Source organism: Aquarana catesbeiana, linkage group LG02 (genome assembly GCF_042186555.1).
Source record: "Aquarana catesbeiana isolate 2022-GZ linkage group LG02, ASM4218655v1, whole genome shotgun sequence".
Taxonomy (NCBI): Eukaryota; Metazoa; Chordata; class Amphibia; order Anura; family Ranidae; genus Aquarana; species Aquarana catesbeiana.
In genome coordinates, this window is record NC_133325.1 from 151,605,414 (window position 1) to 151,625,595 (window position 20,182).

Below are 20,182 nucleotides of genomic sequence, written 5' to 3' on the forward strand. Positions count from 1 at the left end.
CCAACACCACTCTGTCCTCATGAATAACCAAATATGGCTCTTTACAGGAAAAAGCAGCCAATTCTGAAACCCTCCTTGCTGAGGATATAGCAACCAAAAATATCAGTTTCCTAGTCAGAAGGACTAAGGGAACATGCTGTAATGGTTTGAATGGCGGTTTTTGTAACACTGACAAAACTAAATTCAAGTCCCAAGGGCTTAAGGGTGATTTAACTGGCGGATTAATCCGCATCACTCCTCGCATGAAACCCCGGACTAAAGAATGCGTAGCAAGTGGTCTTTGAAATAAAATTGATAAGGCTGAGACTTGGTCCTTAATAGTACTCAGGGCCAACTTCATCTCTACGCCTACTTGTAGAAAGGCAAAAATTCTGCCTATAATATTTCTCTGAGGGTGCCAACCCTTGGATTCACACCAGGAAGCATAAGCTTTCCAGACTCTATAATATATAGCTCTAGAAGCTGGCTTCCTAGCACTAAAGTAGAAATAACTGCCCTGGAAAGCCCATGTCTTTTCAGAACGTGGGTCTCAATAGCCAGGCCGTTAAATTTAGCATTCGTGAAGTAGGATGGAATATCGGCCCCTGTGAGAGCAGGACTGGCCTTAGTGGAAGGGACCACAGATCCTCCACTGCCATCTTTACGACCTCTGCATACCATGACCTTCTGGGCCATGCTGGTGCTGCCAGAATTACTGGTTTTCTTTCCAGCTTGATCCTGCAAAGAAGTCAAGGCAGCAACTGAATAGGGGGAAATGCATAGATCAGTAAAAGCTGATCCCACAGTATCAACGCATCTGTTCTGCATGCGAATGGATCCTTTGTTATGGACACAAAGTTGACTAACTTTATGTTGCACTGGATGCTAGAAGATCTACATCCGGATTCCCCCATCCTTGACAAACAGCCCGAAACATGTCAGGGTGAATAGACCATTCCCCTGGGAATAATCTGCTGGCGGCACATGTGGTGTGCGTGCCAATTCTCTATTCCCGGAATGAAGACTGCCGACGGGCACGGAATATTTCTTTCTGCCCAAGTTAGAATATGGTTCACTTCTCTCTGCACTGAGAGATTCTTGTTGCCCCTTTTGGTTATTGATATAGGCCACAGCCGTGGTATTGACGGATTGGATCCTGTCCGGACAATCCCCTAACCTGGAAGTCCAGGCTTTTAGAGCCAGACGCACTGCCCGAATCTCTAGAATGTTGATGGGCAAGGCTCTTTTGGTTCTTAAACACTGTCCTTGGACAGTTGTCTTCTCTGTCATTACCCTTTTCCAGATAAGTGGTCTGAAGGATTTACCCTTTAGGACATTCTTTAGTAACCACCAATTGAGGCTTTGGGACACCCTTGGGGACAGTCGCATTGGCAAGTCCAACGCTTGGATCGTTTTGTTCCAAGAAAATAGAATACTGTTTTGCAACAGTTTCGAATGGAACTGGGCAAAGGGAACTGCTTCGAATGAAGTCACCATCCTTTCTAACAACCTCATGCAAAGGTGAATGGAGGAACCTCCTTTTGACCTGACCATCCGCACCAACTCTTTTATAGAGTGGTGTTTTTTTTTTTCTCTGGGCAAGAAGATCCTTTTTCTGGGCTGTATCTATGATCAGACCCAAATACTGCAGCCCTTTTTTAGCGATTTTAATGGAGACTTTACTAGATTGAGAATGCAACCCAGACCTTTCCAGGTAACTAGTTGTAATGCGTACACCTTACTCCGAACAGCGATTGGTCTATTAGCAATAGATCGTCTAGGTATGCCAAGACTGTTTAAGCCCTGTGCCCTTGACCTGGCTACAGGTGGGGCTAGCACCTTTGTGAACACTCGAGGTGCTGTAGCTAGCCCGAAGAGCAAGGCTATAAACTGAAATGCTGCTGTTCTACTTCGAACCGCAGAAACCTTTGGTGAGCAGGAAATATATGGACATGCAGATATGCGTCCCTGATGCCGATAGGCGCTATAAGTTTTCCTCCTTGCAGGATAGAAACTACTGACTTGATCGACTCCATAGAAAGGAGCGGATCTTCAGGAACTGATTTAGATTCTTTTAGATCTAGAATGGATCTGTTGAATTTCTGCGTGGCTCTGTACATGTACAGGAAACGCATGAAAAAGGCAGTGAAGGTTCCAAGGAACCTAAGAAAAAACAGAACTATCAGCTGACTCTACTAGAGGTAGCTTGAAAAGAGGCACAAATCATCTCTTTAAGAGGTTTGTACCAGCAATTTCTCAGATTGCGAGGCTGAAAAAAAGTTCAATTCTAGTTGTCTCCTCTGCAGAGGAGTACTCGGTTTGCCTTTCTTCCCGATTACCTGAGGGTAATCCTTTATCCTCTACCCACTGTTCCCTTGATAAGGGATCTCAGGTGGGGGAGGGGATCTAAAACGCTTCCCATCCTTGGATAACGGATGCGATTAAAGTCGCTAATTTTCCTTCTAGACCCTGCAGGGCGGAGGAAAAATGCATCTTCAATCATGTATACAGGGGCTGAATATTTTCTCCTCTTAGGCTCAGTTTCCACTATTGCAACCCCAAAGTTGCGTGATTTTTCCATGATCCTTTTCTGCCGAGAATACGTCGGGGCGCGATTTTGATGCGACAGGAAACAATGCCTGTGTATTCTAGAGGTTTATGGACCTCAAGTCGCATCAAAGTGGTACCAAAGTAGTGCAGGGACTACCTTGAAGTCGCACAGATCTGAACAGTATTTCTTGGAATTCATGCCCTAGAGTCTGACGGTGGAGGCCGTCACCGCTGCCTAGAGGCAGCTGCCCCTGCGCAGGGGAAGGAATCTGTTTAAGTGACTTGTCCAAGGTCACAAGGAGCCAACGTGAGAACGAGGTCCCACATCTTTCAGGAAGCCTCCCATGGCTACGCTGGCCGTCAGAGTAGTTAACCTGTGAGGAGTGGCTCCTTCACTAGTGAACGCCGACATGTGGATCTGAACCCATGTCTGTCAGGAAGTCTCCCATGGCTGCACTGGCCGTCAGAGTACTTAACCTGTGAGCTGTTGTGGCTTCACTTTAAATAAAAGGACAGTTAAACCTTCTACTGGACAAAAGAGCTTTACTGCTAGAAATCATTTGGATGTATTTCACCAAACCTTCCCCAATGAAAAGGGAAACTAGTCAGACACCCTTTTTTGCAAGATGCTTCGGCTGACCAACCCTTTTAACCACAGGGTCCTAAGCATGTGTTTTAGCACAAGCGCAAGGCGAGACGCCTGGTGGATAGGGTCTTTTATGGCATCTATGGCGAAATATAGCGCCATTGGTAGGAGGATTTTAACAAAAAAATTCCAACTCCTTACCTATTGGATGCTTAAGCAATTATGCATCTTGATGCTGGAAATCGCAGTGTCTACTGCTGGTACTTTCCAACCTTTGTGAATTTTTCCTCCATGATAGAGAACTGAGAAACTCTTTGGAGGGAAAAAAATGCTTATCCAGATGATCCCATTCAGCATAAATAAGCGCCGTAAAAAGTTTTTTTTTTTTTTTTAAAAAAACCAAAGAAGGGACCTGGACTTTCAGCTTACTCTGTTAGGAGTAGTATAAAAAGTGGAATGAACCATCTCTGTAAGAGTTTGTACCATCAATCTGTCAGATTGTGAGGTTGCATAAGGTTCATCAACTGTTTCCTCCACAGAGGAAAATTTGGCTTGTTTTCCCCCGTGATCACCTAAGGATAACACCTCATCCTGTGCCCACTGTTCCCTTGGAAAAAGGGGTTTGAGGTGGGGGAGGGGGATCTAGCATGCTTCCTTATCCTCTTGGATTGAGAATGCGATTAAAGCCGCTAATCTTCCTTCTAAGCCCAACAGGGCAGAGGAGAATGCATCTTCAGTCACATACACAGGGGCTGAAGTGTGAGAAGCGCCACCAATTGCTTCCAATGACTCACTCTGGCTTGCCATGTCAGGTATCTCCGGAGAGGATGACAGTGTGGAGGCATAACTGGAGTTCCCAGCGCCTGGGGGTGGAATCCTTGGTACCTTTGTGGTACACTGGAAATCAAATGTGCTAAGCACAACAGCAGAGGCACTTTAACAAATGATGGTATTTGCTGAACAATAGCTTTAGCAAAAGAAAACAATGTCACCATAAGGATCAACCTTTGATACTGAGTACCATAATATTTCCTGTGCTGGAAATGCCTGTTTACACACCTTTACATGCCCAGCGCTCCTGTGTCTCTTAGACCCCATTCACACAGGGACGACTTGTCAGGCGACCTAGTCGCCTGACAAGTCGCCTCCCGTTCTGTACTATGGAGCCGTTCTAAGGGGAGCGACGCAAGTCGCTCTGACTTAGAAAAAGGTTCCTGTACGACTTTGGGGGCGACTTGCATAGACTTCTATGCAGAAGTCGTTTTGCAAGTCGCCCGGGCATTCGTTTGCAGGTCGCCTCGCTGAGGCGACCTGCAAGTCGTGTTGCCCCTGTGTGAATGGGGTCTTAGTGTGACAGACTTCTGTCTTTAGCATATGAACTGAGAGTGTCTGTGTTAAGCCTCAGGTGAGAACCTGATTACACATAAGTGTCAGCTGTTACCGCACCTCTCCAAGAGGAGAGGGGAGGGGGAGGGGAATTTTTATCAGCAGTGTTTGTTAAGCTCCTAGTTTTAAAGGAAGACTTCACTTTATACAAAAAAATGCAAATGGCTGGTTTTGTATGTTCATAAACTACTGCTGTAACCCCTTTACATCCCTCAGAAGAGGAACACCATCTGTTCAATTAAGAACTCCCCTCTGGCTGCAGGGACCACACCCGCTGCTATAGCCAGACACAGAGCTGCTGAAAAAGGCATCTTACTAGGCAAGTGTAATATACTCCCTCTAGAGGAGACATTTCAATGCATACAGTTATACATTATATATATATATATATATATATATATATATATATATATATAAATATAAATGTATAACTGTATGCATATATATATAATTTTTTTGGGGGGGAGAAAAAGGCATAGGTGGACTTTTTACAGTTCCTGCAACCTTCACCCATCATGGCAGGCAGCGTAGTTAAACCTTCAAAGACTGGGGCCCTTTTTAAAGGGGTTCCGCTCCTTTGGACCTGTATAGCACCCCTCAGGAACAACTTTAGGTAATAGGAAAAACCAAAAAGAGTCCTGGTTCCTAGGGTCCAGCTCTCAAAAAGAAGCTTACAGGCAAAACCTTGTTCTTCAATGCGAGGCCCAGGTACCATCCTATGGCCTCAGTGGCGAGGATGGATCCAGTTGTGGAGTATTTTTAAATCCAGCATGGATCCCTCCCTGGAGCTCTTCAGAGCACATCTTCACTCGTGACCAACACCTTAGACACTGGCGAAAAAACTGAGGACTTCTGGAAGGAGGGGTTATATAGGGGAGTCAACTTCCTGTATTGGTTATACCAGTGTCAACATCTGAAGGTAGGCCCATAACCCATCAAGTAATTACTTGAGGCTCTGTGTCCTATGATGTACGATAAAGAAAAAGCAATGGTAGCACAGATTAAACTGATGCTAAACAATACTGTCTTTTTCCTGTACTGAAAATGCCTGTGCACACCTCTCCCATGTCCTGTGGCAGCTCTCCTTTAGCTGCTCTGTAGACACTAAGTGATAATCGTCAGCTTTTTTTATCATCCCCCCTTCTCAGGTGTGAATCCGATTGCCTGTGCGCTTCACAGGACGCAGAGTCCACACACAGCGCTGTCCGCTATAGCCATGCCCCCTTTTCTCGATCCGTTCTCTTCCTCCTTCAAGCATTGTTCACTCGTGCGCGGCACGCTACGGGTCTGACACAGACCAGGAAGGAGAAAGGCTGCAGCCGCCATGCGGCTTCTATGAGGAAAAAAAAGCTTATAAAAAGCAAGTAAATGTCTTTATAAAGAGACCCCGCACCCATCGATGTTGGGAGGGGGTGGTGGGAGCGCTGTTTGGTGGGGGGAGGGAGTGGGAGATGAGGGGGGTTCTTAGTCTGAGGCTAAAATAAGTGTGCATTTTTTTCTGGGAAATGTCACACTGCTTACAGGATGTTTATTGTACCTTCACAGTACCTGTACCAGCCACTAAGTTTCCCCAATTGGGGGGAGAAGACTAAAGAACGCCCTTTAGCTGCTAGGACACACGCTGTTTGTAGCACAGATTGAAAGGGTATTGTAAATCACTCTAGAGACTTTTAAGGCATTACAATGTAATATGAAAGAAAAGTCATAGGTGGACTTTGCAGTTCCTAAGTTTTTCGCTTACCTTTTCCGCGCTGCAGGATACTGCTGATTAAATAGACAGATCCAAACTTCACCCATCATGGTGGGTAGTGTAGTTAAACCTTCAAAGACTGGGTTCCTTTTAAAAGGGATTCCACTCTTTTGGACCTGTATAGCACTCCTCAGGACAACTTTAGGTAATGTAGCAAGACCAAAAAGAGTCCTGGTTCCTAAGGTTCAACCCTCAAAGAAAAGCATTACAAGCAAAACCTTGTTCTTGTATGCAAGGCCCGGGTACCATCCAGTGGCCGCAGTGGTGTGGATGGATCCAGTTGTGGAGGTTTTTTTAAATCCAGTATGGATCCCTCCTGGAGCTCCTCAGAGCACATCTTCACTCATGACCAACACCTTAGACATTGGCAAAAAAACTGATGTGCTCCTGGAAGGAGGAGGTGTTCTATAGGGGAGTCATCTTCCTGTATTGGGTATACCAGTGTCAACACCTGAAGGTGGCCCATAACCCATTAATTACTTAAGGCTCTGTGGTCCATGATGTACGATAAAGAAAGGGCCTTGTATAGATTCAAAATGTAGCGCTATTTTTAGAGATTTTCCAAACTGTTATACAGTAAACAAATCCAATATGCAGCACTATATATGCATTATACCATAAACAACGGTAACATTTTATCTACGTGCTCCATATCAAGAACTGTGTCTGCCTTGTGCTCCACTACTCACAAATACAGATCAACAAAGTGCACATTTCATAAAGCCCATCCCTTTAAATACCAGTGCTCATAAATTCATAGCTTCCATTGTTCCAGTGCCAAATAAAGATGGCTTTAGCAAAGGCCTCTAGGCATTTGTTCACAGGATCTTTAACCACTTCAGCCCCGGACCATTTGGCTGCCCAAAGACCAGAGCACTTTTTGTGATTCGGCACTGTGTCGCTTTAACTGACAATTGTGCGATTGTGCGACGTGGCTCCCAAACAAAATTGACGTCCTTTTTTCCCCACAAATAGAGCTTTCTTTTGGTGGTATTTGAGCACCTCTGCAGTTTTTATTTTTTGCGCAATAAATAAAAAAAGAGCGACAATTTTGAAAAAAAAGCAATATTTTTTACTTTTTGCTATAATAAATATCCCCCAAAAATATATACATTTTTTTTTTCCTCAGTTTAGGCTGATATGTATTTTTCTACATTTCTTTGGGGGAAAAAAAAAAAAAAAAAAATCGCAATAAGCGTATATTGATTGGTTTGCGCAAAAGTTATAGCATCTACAAAATAGGGGATAGTTTTATGGCTTTTTTATTATTAATTTACTAGTAATGGTGGTGATCTGTGATTTTTATCGGGACTGCGACATTATGACGAACACGTCGGACAATTTTGACACATTTTTGGGACCACTGTCATTTTTACAGCGACCAGTGCTACAAAACTGCATTGATTACTGTAAAAATGTCACTGGCAGTGAAGGGGTTAACCACTAGGGGGCAGTGCAGGGGTTAAGTGTGTCCTATTGTGTGTTCAAACTGAAGGGGGGATAGGACTGTGCAGGGAAGATAACAGATCGTCTGTTCATACTCTGTATGAACAGATGATCTGTCTGTTCTCCCCTCAGAGAACCGGAAACTGTGTTTACACACACACAGATCCCGGCTCTCCATGTGCCCCGAGCCATCGCGGGAGCCCGGCGGTGACGGGCACTCGCATCAGCGCCATGGGCGAGCAGGGGGCGTGCATGCGCCTCCTAGTGGCCGTCTATTAATTTTTAAAATTTTTTTTATTTTTCATTTTTGAAGGTGGTGTTAAGGATGCTGTTTTGTATGCTTCCGTGATGGCTGATGTCGTCCACCTTGCGATGGTACTTTTAGATGCCCTTTTACCCTTGCTTGGACCTGCAAACACGAACAAGCTCGTGGACAATCGTTATTCCTTGGTGTGCTCAATGTAAGCGATCAAACATCTCCTCACTTCTATTTTAATAAATCCAGATTCTATCGTTTCTAGGGTCTCCGCAAAATTTAGGTATTACAATGTCTTCCGATCTATGGAAGTTAGACGGTACTTTGGGCAGAAAAGCCAGGTCAAAGAGGATAATTTTGTTTTTTTTTGCAAAATGATGCAGAATGGCTCAGCCATTGAGAGAGCCTGGATCTCGCTAACCCTTCTAGTGAAGACCAGTGCCACCAAAAGCACAGTTTTCAGGGTTTATAGCTTTTTGGGTAGTTCTTCTAGTGGCTAGAATGGTACTTTACAAAGACTTTGCAACACTGTGGATAAGTCCCAGGAAGGGGACTTGGGGACTAATGGCCGTAAGGAATCTCTTGACTAAGGGCTCTTCCTACTAGCCTCCAATTCAAAAAGCTAGATAGTGCCGATACCTGTACCTTGAGGGTACTGACTGCTAAATTTAGGTCTGCTCCAGCTTGGAGGAAATCTAGGACGGCTGGGATCATAGCTCCTGAAACTCTGTTGAGTATGCACAAGGCCCCACACTTCCTCCAGATATTATTATATATGTTAGTGGCCGGTTTCCGGCTAATAAGAATAGTGTTAATTACTTTTGCAGATAGCCCTTTCTCTAACAGACTGGGTACTGAGAGAGCTGTTGGAATGGAAAGAGCTCACTTGCAGAATTACCACCCCTTGATGTATGAGGTCTGTCCTGCAAGGCCGTCTCCAAGGATCCGAGATGATGAGCTTTAGTAGTCCTGAGAACCAAGATAGTCGTGGCCAGAAAGGAAGGATTAGGGTAACCTTCGCAAATTTCATTTTCTGAATGATTTTCGTATGAGGGCAAAGTGTGGAAATGCGTACACCAGGTTTGCTTCCCAGGATTGGGATAGGGCATCTAGGCCCAAACTGAGGCGGTCTCTCTGGAGGGAGAAAAGTTGGTCCACTAGTCTGTTCTCCCTTGTAGCGAAGAGGTCTAGTGGTTCGATTCAAGCACTATTCCATCGGAGACAGAGTCTCCCTGCTTAGGGCATCCACCAAAGAGTTCAATTCCCTATTCAAGTGAATTGAAGATAGGGATAGCAAATTTGCTTCTGCTCACTGAAGGATTTCTTCTGCTATACTTATAAGGCCTGCCACTTTTGTACCTCCCTGCTTGTTGATGTAGCTTACCGTGGTAACATGGTGCGAAAAGACTTGTACGTGTCTTCCTCTCAGAGCCAGACCAACGGCTACTAGAGCCATTAGAACTGCTTTCAGCTCCCTCACACTGGAGGAGAGGTGGGCTACCTGATAGCTCCAGACTCCCTGGGCCATCTGTAAGCTCCCCACCCTCGACCACTGGCATCCGTGGTGATTATCACTGGGTGGTGTTGGGACCAAAGTCTACCTACTGAGAGATTTGCCGGCATCAACCACTACCAGATTGAGAGTTTTATTTCCGTCGGTATCTCTGCCCAACATTGAAGAGACTCCTCCTTTCCATCCCAGATTGAGAGCATGAATGTTTGTAGTGCTCTTGTATGAAATTGGGCCCATTGGACCCCTAGGATGGCCGCTGTCATCAATCCGAGGACCCTCATCACATTCTCCTCCAGCATACTCTGCTGGAGGGAAGACATAGCTGTCACCTTCTCGGTCTCTTGGTAGGATTGTTGGGAGAAACCTTCCTCCCACATGGCCAGCTGAGTCACTGAGAAGGGTCCTTAGGCCGGGAGGGTTTTAAAAGGAAGCCACCTCTACCCCTTCCCCACCTATACCCCACTCCCCATTTCTTTGTCTTGCTTAACTTCAAAATCCTTGTTATGCTGACGTCTGTCCCCTTACAGATTCTGTGGAAGCATAAGCCACTGCTTTACTTAAGAGTTGGTAGTGCCTCTAAAATCTCTTCTTTGGGAGTGTGACTCTAGAAGAGTGCGGAGCTGCTTCAGCCATAAGTCAAGGGTACAAATCACGTAAGTAGTATCAAGGGCCAGTTTAAAGTTAGGGGAGCAGGCTTCCCACGCTTTCTTTAAATATCCCTCAGCCTTCTTATCCATCGGCTCCTTTAGGGCGCCTGTGTCTTCAAATGAGAGCTCTGATCTCTTTGAGACTTTAGAAAGGGAAGCGTCTAATCTGGGACACTTTCTCCACAGCTTTGAATCTTCTTCCTTGAAGGGGAATCGTCTTTTCAGGTTCTTAAGAAAGAAGACTTTTCTGGATCCTTCCACTCTTGAAGCACTGTTTCTTTTAGTCACTTGCCGGCCAGCCGCAGTTTTACTGCGGCAGAATGGCACGGCTGGGCGAAACGACGTTATGTTGCGTTGCTTTGCCCTGTGGCCAGTGTGAGTGCCCAGTGGGCGCTGACCGCCGGGCTCCCACGGTCGCTCGTGACACAGCGAGAACCGGGATCTGTGTGTGAACACACAGATCCCGGCTCTCAGAGGGGAGAAGAGACGGATCGTGTGTTCAAAGTATGAACACCATCTCTCTTCCCCTAGCAAGTTCCATCCCCCCTACAGTTAGAACACAGAGAGGGAACACAGTTAAACCCTTGATCGCCCCCTAGTGTTAACCCCTTCCCTGCCAGTTACATTTTTACAGTAATCAGTGCATTTTTATAGCACTGATCGCTGTATAATTGTTAATGGTCCCAAAAATGTGTCAAGTGTCCAATTTGTCCACTGCAATTTCGCAGTCCCGAAAAAAAAAAAAAAAAATCGCAGATCATCGCCATTACTAGTAGAAAAATAATAAAAATGCCATAAATCTGTCCCCTATTTTGTGGACGTTATAACTTTTGCCCAAACCAATCAATATACACTTATTGCGATTTAATTACCAAAAATATGTAGAAGAATACATATCTGCGTAAACTGAGGAAAAAGTTTTTTTTTTTTTGAAAAAAAATATTGGATATTATAGCAAAAAGTAAAAGTGTTTTTTTTTTTTTCAAAATTGTCGCCGCTCTTTTGTTTATAGCACAAAAAATAAAAACCGCAGAGGTGATCAAATACCACCAAAAGAAAGCTCTATTTGTGGGTGGAAAAAAAAGGACGCAAATTGCGTTTGGGTACAGCGTCGCTTGACCGCGCAATTGTCAAAGCGACGCAGTGCCAAATTGTAAAAAGTGCTCTGGTCAGGAAGGGGGTAAAATCTTCTGGGGCTGAAGTGGTTAAAGACACATGAACCGGAAAGGTTCTGGTCTGTTGAGGTTAAAGGCCTGCGTATAGGTCATGTACAGACAACTCCTGGGATTCTGGCTGTTCCAGCTCCAGGGTGTCGTATATAGCTTCAATAATTCCTGTTTCCGCTGAAGAAAAAAAAAAGAAATCTCTGGACTTTGCTCGGCTTATCTTCCTTGAGCTCCCCCTCCTCGGAATCTGAGGCTGTCTCTGAGCTCTCTTCCAATTCCTCCAGTACCCCCTGATCCTGGGTTACCCGTGCATGAACAGGGACTGCTGGCCTAGTGCTGGTGCCGGATGTACTGGAGATGGGTTCAGCAAGCGATTTTCGTGCCCTGGGCATGAAAGACTGTAAAGTCTGTTTCATTTCCTTTTTCATGGAGTCCAGGAAACCTTTGAGCACAGGCTGTTTCCCCTTTGAGGAGATTGTGGATACAATCTTGGCATGCACTCTTCTTCCAACCGGAAGGCATTTTCTTGGTGCACACTGGGCACCTTTTTCTGGGTGTCTCTGCCTTGCTGTCTTTGGGCTTACGGGCTTTGTCCTAAAATAAATCAGAGGATAGACCCCCCACATTACTTCCACTGAAGAACCATATATGCAAACACCCACTGGATAACACAATTCTAGTCTAAGAATTTATAAGTAACCACCACCGGAGCCTATGCTGAAATGTGAGACACCTGTCCACTAAGCAAAAGAAACAAGCTCTGGAAAACCCCCTGTGCCCCCACCACAGGAGGGTAAGAAAACAAACAGGAGGAGCCTGCCCCCTATTTTCTTACCTTAGGGCTGGACTCTAGAGATGGCGCCTCCAGACCTTCCATGGATCCAGATTCCTTCATGGTGCCATCCTGGAAGTCCTATCCACGCCACTTTTGGTCCCTCATTTAAGGTGGTGTGGAGGATCCGGCGCTGCACCCCCCTCGTGACTGTAGCCCTGCTTCAAAAAAAAAAAAAAAAAAAAAAAAACTCAATTTCCCCGCAGCTTGGGTGTACCAAGATGGCCGCCGGTCGTATTACTTTCTGCCTTTAAGTGGCATCATAACTCCGCAACACCCGTGCGGCCACAAGCTTCCGGATGTGAGAGAAGTTTCTTCCCACTGCAGCCATTTGAGGGGATGCGATGGGAACAAGCATTGTAGACCGAGCGGCAGACTGCCTCCCGCAGGAGATCTGCCCGCTGATGCCACGCTACCTCTCTGGATGGGCTCCACTGGGCTACCTCCTCCACAACCCACAGGTATCTTACTGAGGCACCACAACAGGGAGAGGGGGTCCCTTATTTACAACCAGACAGCATCTTGGCAAGTCTATGGATGGCCCAAGCCGGTCCATACCCTAGGACAGTGATGGCGAACCTTGGCACCCCAGATGTTTTGGAACTACATTTCCCATGATGATCAACTACACTGCAGAGTGCATGAGCATCATGAGAAATGTAGTTCCCAAACATCTGGGGTGCCAACGTTTGCCATCACTGCCCTAGTCGAAAGGGTATGGCCGCTGGGAGGCCCCTGCAACCTAGCACAAAGGCTGGACAAAAATAACTTTGTTTGAAGTTCCTGTCTGGCTGGAGGAAACACATTTACAGAGGGGCTACTGCCTATGGTTGCACTTTTATAATGTGGATCATGTGTTTCCTGTGCTAGGTAGGAGGAGCCTCCTGGAAGAGGACTTAGAAAAGGTTCCTTGCAGAAGACGAAATCTACAGTAGCTCTGAGACTATGAGCTGAAGTAATAGCAACAAAAAAGACAACCATGCACGTAAAAAGCGAAAAGGGAATATCTAGGATAGGCTCAAACAGAGAAGTCCAAAACAGGTAACGCCAAATTAAGGTCCCAGGGAGACAAAAGGGGGTGTACAGGCCGAACGCACAATGGCTTTTTCCTAGGGATGAAAACAAATAGGGTCTTTGAAATGTAATGTCTGAAGCCGAAATCTGCCCCTTCATAGTCAAGTACAGCCAAAGCTTTTTTGCCTGTACTTTTCTTGTGGGTCACAAGAGTACACTTTTGTTCTCCTGAGACCCAGAGTCTGCTGACAGAATCTACTGCCCGCTATCAACTGATGGGGCAGAACTGCTCCAAGCTCTGGAAGGATCCTGACAATATTGTTGGGATCCACCCAGCAGCCTGATTGACTGCTGAGAGCCAGAGCCAGCTGCACCCAGCCCAACGCTCCACTGAACAATGGGGGAGCAGAGGGCAGTGACTGACATTCACTGCTCCCCACTCACAGCAGACCGAAAACTGAGCAAACCAGGCATATGATCGCTTAGAATTCGGGTTGAACCAGTCAAGATTTGAATGGTCTATGGCCGGCTTAAGAGTGTGCTTCTGAATGCAAGCATCCAAGGATGGCCCAAACAAATGCTCGCCCTCAAAGGCAATCTCTGAAGTTGCTATTTGCAGCGAAACTCCAACTGCCACTTGAACCATGGTATTTTCCTCATATGGACAGACATGGTGCCCAACCTCAACGGCTGCTGTATGGAGTCCTCCGAGGCATCAGAGAAACTCAAGTCCTCTGAAAATCTTTCAGGACTTGACAAAAACGCACCACAGCTATCATTGGCTGCAGAGCTGTTCCCATCAGGGAGAAGGACGCTTTGAAGAGCGCTTCCAAACCCATAGCACCCTTAAAGACCTCAGGGTACCTAATCCACCAGAACCAGGTCCTTATTAAAGTAGATAATTGCCAGGTCAACAGCCACAGAACCCCATTTCATGTAGAATTCCTCCTCCATGGGGTACTAGTGAGCAAACACTTTGGTGGTGTGTTGGGTAAACCCCGTTGGCATACATTAGGCAACAAGACTTTGGATTCTTACGAGGCCAACAAGTCCCAAATTGTTTTCTCTCTGCACGGCAACATTGTATTCTCTTCCTGGAGCTGGCTCTGATGTGAAAGTTTTTTTTTTTACCTCCAGTGTAGATTATCCCAGCTGACTGAAAGGAAATCTGCCCGTTTTGTCTTTTTATAATTTAAAGGTCCTGCTAAGGAAAGGAGTTTGCCCAGTTGGTTCACAGTGGAGGATTGCAAACTTTTCACTGTAATAAGTTTATGCAAGATGGATCAAGGCTTTTGTGGTTGTTGATCATTTGTTTGTTGCACTTATATGAGCACACACTCCTATAGCACCCATCTAACTAATGGCTCTTATGTGAATTAATTTATTAGATTTTTATGTAGCACTCCAAATTTTAGAAATTGCATTATGTAAGCTCTCATACCAATATCCTGTTCGATGCAACTTTGGTCATCACATCGGGAAATGTGGTAACTTAGCTCTCCTCGAGGTACCATGTGGCGGGCATTAAACGGGCAAGTGACAAACTGAGAGGCAAGATCATGATGATTCTGTTTAGGGGGGAAAAAAAAGTGGTAGAACACAGTTTTTGTTATTAAAAGGCAGCATTACTCTGGATTCCATCATACAAAATGCAGTATTATTCATTAAGGACTACACTCCCTAACATGCACTGCCTGCCTAGCTTTGAGAAATTTATTGTTGATGTGAGGATGCTGCACCCCGTTGTCCTCCCTAGAAGCATGCATGTAAGGATGGCTCCAGCTGTGCTCCATAGAACCATATAATAGGAAATTGCCCCTTTAAAAATGGAATGGGGGACAGCACACAGGAAACCAGCATAACCTGGAGCAAAATAAGACAAATAGAATACATTTTTAAGTCTTGAAGGAGTTCAAGCGCTCTACTTAGTAAACTTTAAAGCTGAATTCAGCTCCTTTGTAAAAAGTGAAGGCACACCGAGTTAAGTCTAAGGGGGTGCTGGACATCTCCTGGGCTTATCTCGATTATTTACATCTGATGGTTTTATTGCACTCCCAGAAGATGCTTATCGCTGTATTTCTGGGAGCCCAATGCTGATTGCTTCAAGTCTAAGCATCTTAAACATTAGCGTTAGTGCAGTTGCTACACCTGCCCTTCCCCTCCTGCCCAATTACAACTCATTCACAATATACCAAGGCTTTTCTGAATGGGCAGCAGAGGGGAGTGAAGGGCATAGCTCTGTGTACCTCTTACAGCCCAGAGTGTCAGTAAATGCTCTGACAGAGCCATAAACCTGTCAGATGTAAATAAATAGAGAAGTTCAGGAGATGTCATGAACCTCCTTGAAGTCCAAGCATTGAGTTTCAGAAAACGCACCAAACATGCAGGATATAATAGAAGTCTATGGCTCAGTGCAGCTAACCGACAGGAAAAAGTCACAGGTGCGCTGCACTGCACCCATGGATCAGTGTGAAAGCAGCCCAATAAAACTTTTTATAAGCGCGAATATGCCATTGCAAAAGTGCAGTATATGTGATGTTTAATACACCAACCTTTTCTCCAGGCTGCTATAAAGGTCCCAGGTGAAGTGCACTTGGTATTCCCCTGCCAGTGACAAGGACAGGAGTCGACACTACAGAGGAAGCTTTGGCATATGCAGCTCCAGCTCCATGCATGCTGATGCTCTGGGATGGTGGGCCGGCAACTCCTTGATCGCAATCTGGGCTTGCCGACCTGCCATGCCAGAGCATGGGCATGCATTTCCCCGATTTGAGGTCGCAGGCCGTGGGGTTCACCACCCCTGCTTCGACCCTTTCACTAGCAGAGACATTCTCTCCCCCCCTCAATATTTTACACACGTTAAAATGCATGATTTAGGTCTGAAGATTACCTAAAATCCTTAAAATATTATACATATCCAATGATATTCGTATAACTTTATCAAATGCAGATTTTCAGTAAAAAAAAATTGCACCTCAATTAAATTTTGGTGCATACAAATATAATATCCTAATTTCTGGGTAAAATATAAAAGATGATGTGTCAAATAAATACTAACGTGAAGATTTAAAGTTGCACACACCTGTGAAATGGTGACAATAGTACCTAAAATTATTCATAGGTAACACTTTTTAAGCCTTTACATGTTATCAGTTTAGAGCTGATTATAAAGGATAAAAAATGTGATCGTGTCATAAAAATAAAAGCGGTACAATTGTTTTGCATGGAAATTTGGCATTTTATATTGTAGGTCTGTAATTTTTAGGAATAACTCACTTAAATCTGCCCAAACAAGAGTCTAATAGACATCCCGGGTATGATAAAGTTTGAAACACGAAATCATAAATTATAATATAATAATAATAAGAAATAAATATAACAACAATTTTTCAATAATGTAATAAAATTAAAAACACTGAAATTTACTTTCAGTGTTTGATGACGGATTTCCCCACAAATCACTGTCACTCAATTCTGCAAATGATTCTAATTTATTATCGCTGTTTTCTAGCTTGTCTAAAACCGCTTTTGATGTAAAGGGACGCTTTTTGGTTGCTATGGACAATCTCCACTTTCCAGGCAGAAAGAACAGTATATATAATATAAAACCGCATGCAGGGCACTGGACAAACCACTAGGGACAATAGGGAGGTGAAATTATTTGACACAGTTATATAATCTGTAAGATTATAGTGTACTGTATGTATTGTGCGTTTTTAACTTTTTGAATTTGGCGCCTTGCTCCATCCCTGTGCATCGCAATGCTCGCAAGGAATGGAGCTCGGCACGGTGATGAATCGCGCGGAGACACGGCTCGCATACACAGCGGGAGGACATCGCAAGATCCTGGGGACAAGGTAAGTAACTGCATAAATGTATGGCCTGCCTTAGCATTAGTGTAATGTATTAATTATGAGCAAGCACTGTTCAAAAATACATAGTGTATGATCACAATACTGAGCAGAAATAAACAATTATTTTATTACCTAGACTAAACTTTTGGGATACACATTTACAGCTACGATGTTGGTGATAATAGTGCAGTAACAGACATGGCCATTAATGGATCTTAAGCCAGTCAAAGCTGAATGAGGCCAAATTTTCATCTGGAATCCAATAGGTAACAAATATAGAAAACGTTTGTTAAAGAGGGAGTCCCGCGAAGAAAAAAAAAATTTAAAAGTCAGCAGCTACAAATACTGCAGCTGCTGACTTTTAAAATAAGGACACCCACCTGTCCCGCTGTAAAGCGATGTCGGCACCCGAGACCGAATCGTCCCTCGGGTGCTGCCACCGCCATTCTCTGTAAGGGAATCAGGAAGTTAAGCGCTGTGGCTTCACTCCCCGGTTCCTTACTGCGCATGAGCGAGTCGTGCTGCGCTTCCTAACTGGTCCCTGCTGTCTCTGGGACCTGTGCGTCCCCCAGCAGACAGTGCGGCGGTGGGGACGGGAGGGGGCGTAGACTCCCCTGGGAGTCTATGCCGGAAGTGGGTGCAAATACCTGTCTTAGACAGGTATCTGCACCTCCCTCCCCCCTGAAAGGTGCCAAATGTGACACGGGAGGGGGGGAGGGTTTAGAAAAGCGGAGGTTCAATTTTTGTGTGAACCTCCGCTTTAAAGCAAAAAAAACTTTACCCATAACAACTTCTTATTATTATTATACAGCGCCAACAGTTTACGCAGCGCTTTACAATATAAAAGGGAGACAATACAGTTATAATACAATAAAATACAAGAGGATTAAGAGGGCCCTGCTCAGAAGAGCTTACAATCTAATAGGGTGGGGCAGGTGATACAAAAAGGTTGTAACTGTGGGAAATGAGCTGTTGGAAGTGGTAGGAGATTAGTTGGAGACGTGATGGGCTTTCCTGAAGAGATGAGTTTTCAGGGATCGCCTGAAGGTAGCAAGAGCAGGGGATAGCCGGATAGATGGAGGTAGCGAGTTCCAGAGGATGGGAGAGGCTCTGGAGAAATCCTGGAGACGAGCATGGGAGGAGGAGATGAGAGAGCTTGAGAGCAGGAGACAAGATTGGTGATGTAGCTCAGGGCAGAGTTGTGAATGGCTTTGTATGTTGTGGTTAGTATTTTGAATTTAATTCACTGGGTGATTGGGAGCCAGTGTAGGGATTGGAGGAGAGGGTTGGCAGACACTGAGCAGTTGGTAAGGTGTTTAAGTCTGGCAGCAGCATTCATGATAAAGCTTGATAAAAAAAAATAATGTTTAGCAAGGAACATACATTCCTCAATAATAATTGCCCTCAGCATTGCTCCGGTTTCTTCTTGCTGTAGGCTGCAATTATGCTGAGCCCAGAGCCCCTGAACAGCAGTAAATATCAAACCAGAACTAAACCCAGAGAGATTTAATGGTTTAACTACTTCAATACCACAGGCCATCATATGACCTCCTGGACTTTCAGTGGAGATATCTGCATGATGGGTGCAGCTGCAGGCATCATTCATAAACCTTTTTTTCTACCGGCAATTCCCTGCACAGTAAAAATGATCATAGCAGCTGTTCAGTCGCTTGATTGTTTTCACAGGTGGCGGCCCCCTCCGCTGCTTCTACTGGCTTGCCTGCGCGATCGGCAAATGAATGAATGGGCCGGCTGCGGCCGTTTACCACAGAGCTGACAGAGGACCAGATGGTCCCCGGTCATCTCTATGACCTTCGGATTCCAGGCATGACATTATGTTGTCACTTCCGGCACATGTAAACACTGACGTTTTTTCATGTGCCATCGGGGACACGGAGAAGGAAAAAAAAAAAAAAAAAAAAAAATCGGCCGCCGATCAGAGATTTCCCATGACCAGAAGGTCATCAGTCATCTCTGTGACCGTCGATGGCCCGGGCGTGACGTTATGACGCCACGCTTATAAACAAAGCTGTGATCGTGGCTGGAAAGCATAGGATAGTGAATTTTTAATTTTTGATCTCTTGCTTTCCAGCCTGGAGGAAAGATGCAGGGTCTTATTGACCCCGCATTTTTCCATATAGAGGACTTGTAACACACCATTACTATTACAAGGGATGTTTACATTCCTTGTAATAGGAATTAAAGCGATCAAAAATTTAAAGCGCCCCTGTCCCCGGTAGCTCGCACTCAAAAGCTAATGCACATGCAAGTTCCGCCCACATAAGTAAACGGCGTTCAAACCACACGTGAGGTATCGCCGCGTGCGTTAGAGTGAGAGCAAGAATTCTACGACTAGACCTCTCCTAACTCTAAACTGGTAACCTGCAAAAATTTTTAAAGCGTCGCCTATAGAGATTTTTAAGTACCAAAGTTTGGCGCCATTCCATGAGTGTACGCAATTTTAAAACATGACATGTTGTGTATGTATTTACTCGGCGTAACTTCATCTTTCACATTATTGGGCTAATTTTACTGGTTTGTAATTTTTTTAATTCGTAAAACTTTTTTTTCCCCAAAAAAACAAAACGTGTTTGAAAAAATTTGCACAAATACCATGCGACATAAAAAGTTGCAATGACCTCCATTTTTTTCCCTAGGGCGTCTGTTAAACATATAAAAAATGTTTGAGGATTCAGAGTAATTTTCTAGCAAAAAAAAAAAAAGTTGAGCAGTGCCAGAATAGGCCTGGTAAGGAAGTGGTTAATTCTGTTTTAAGGCTCTCAGCAGATCGGTCTCTACAAATTCAGCACTGCCTAAAAATAGAGTGCAACTGAGCATGTGCAGAGCAGTGCAAGATGGTGTATTACTAGATTTTAAACAGCATAGGCACTTATTTTTAATGTTAAATAGCTATACCTTCAAAACGGGAAAAGCCTGAAGGGATCTAGCAGGACTTACATTTTCTGACTACTTTCTACTTTAAAGCTGAATACAATGCAGACATTAAAAAGCACATATGAAATGCAGTTATATATTTAAAAATATGTATTTTTAAATGCTAGACTAAAACACTAGGTATCAGTGTCTTGTCACCTGTAGCCCCCGCTGCAGTGAAACAAACTGGACCACTACCAGCAGCCAGTCAAGCATGTTGGAATGTATATAGGTTGACAAAGGACATTATGACAGGAAAGCAGAATGAG

At 44.6% G+C, this 20,182-nt stretch overlaps 1 protein-coding gene across 1 annotated transcript in view; it reads right to left on the reverse strand.

Moving 5' to 3' along the window:
• The window catches only part of LOC141127322 (gametocyte-specific factor 1-like), a 191,605-nt gene that overhangs the window by 62,286 nt on the left and 109,137 nt on the right, over positions 1 to 20,182 (reverse strand). Inside the window, exon 5 of the mRNA XM_073613637.1 lies at positions 14,567 to 14,693. Within this exon, the coding sequence (XP_073469738.1) occupies positions 14,567 to 14,693 (127 nt within the window). The remainder of the gene's footprint in view (positions 1 to 14,566; positions 14,694 to 20,182) is intronic.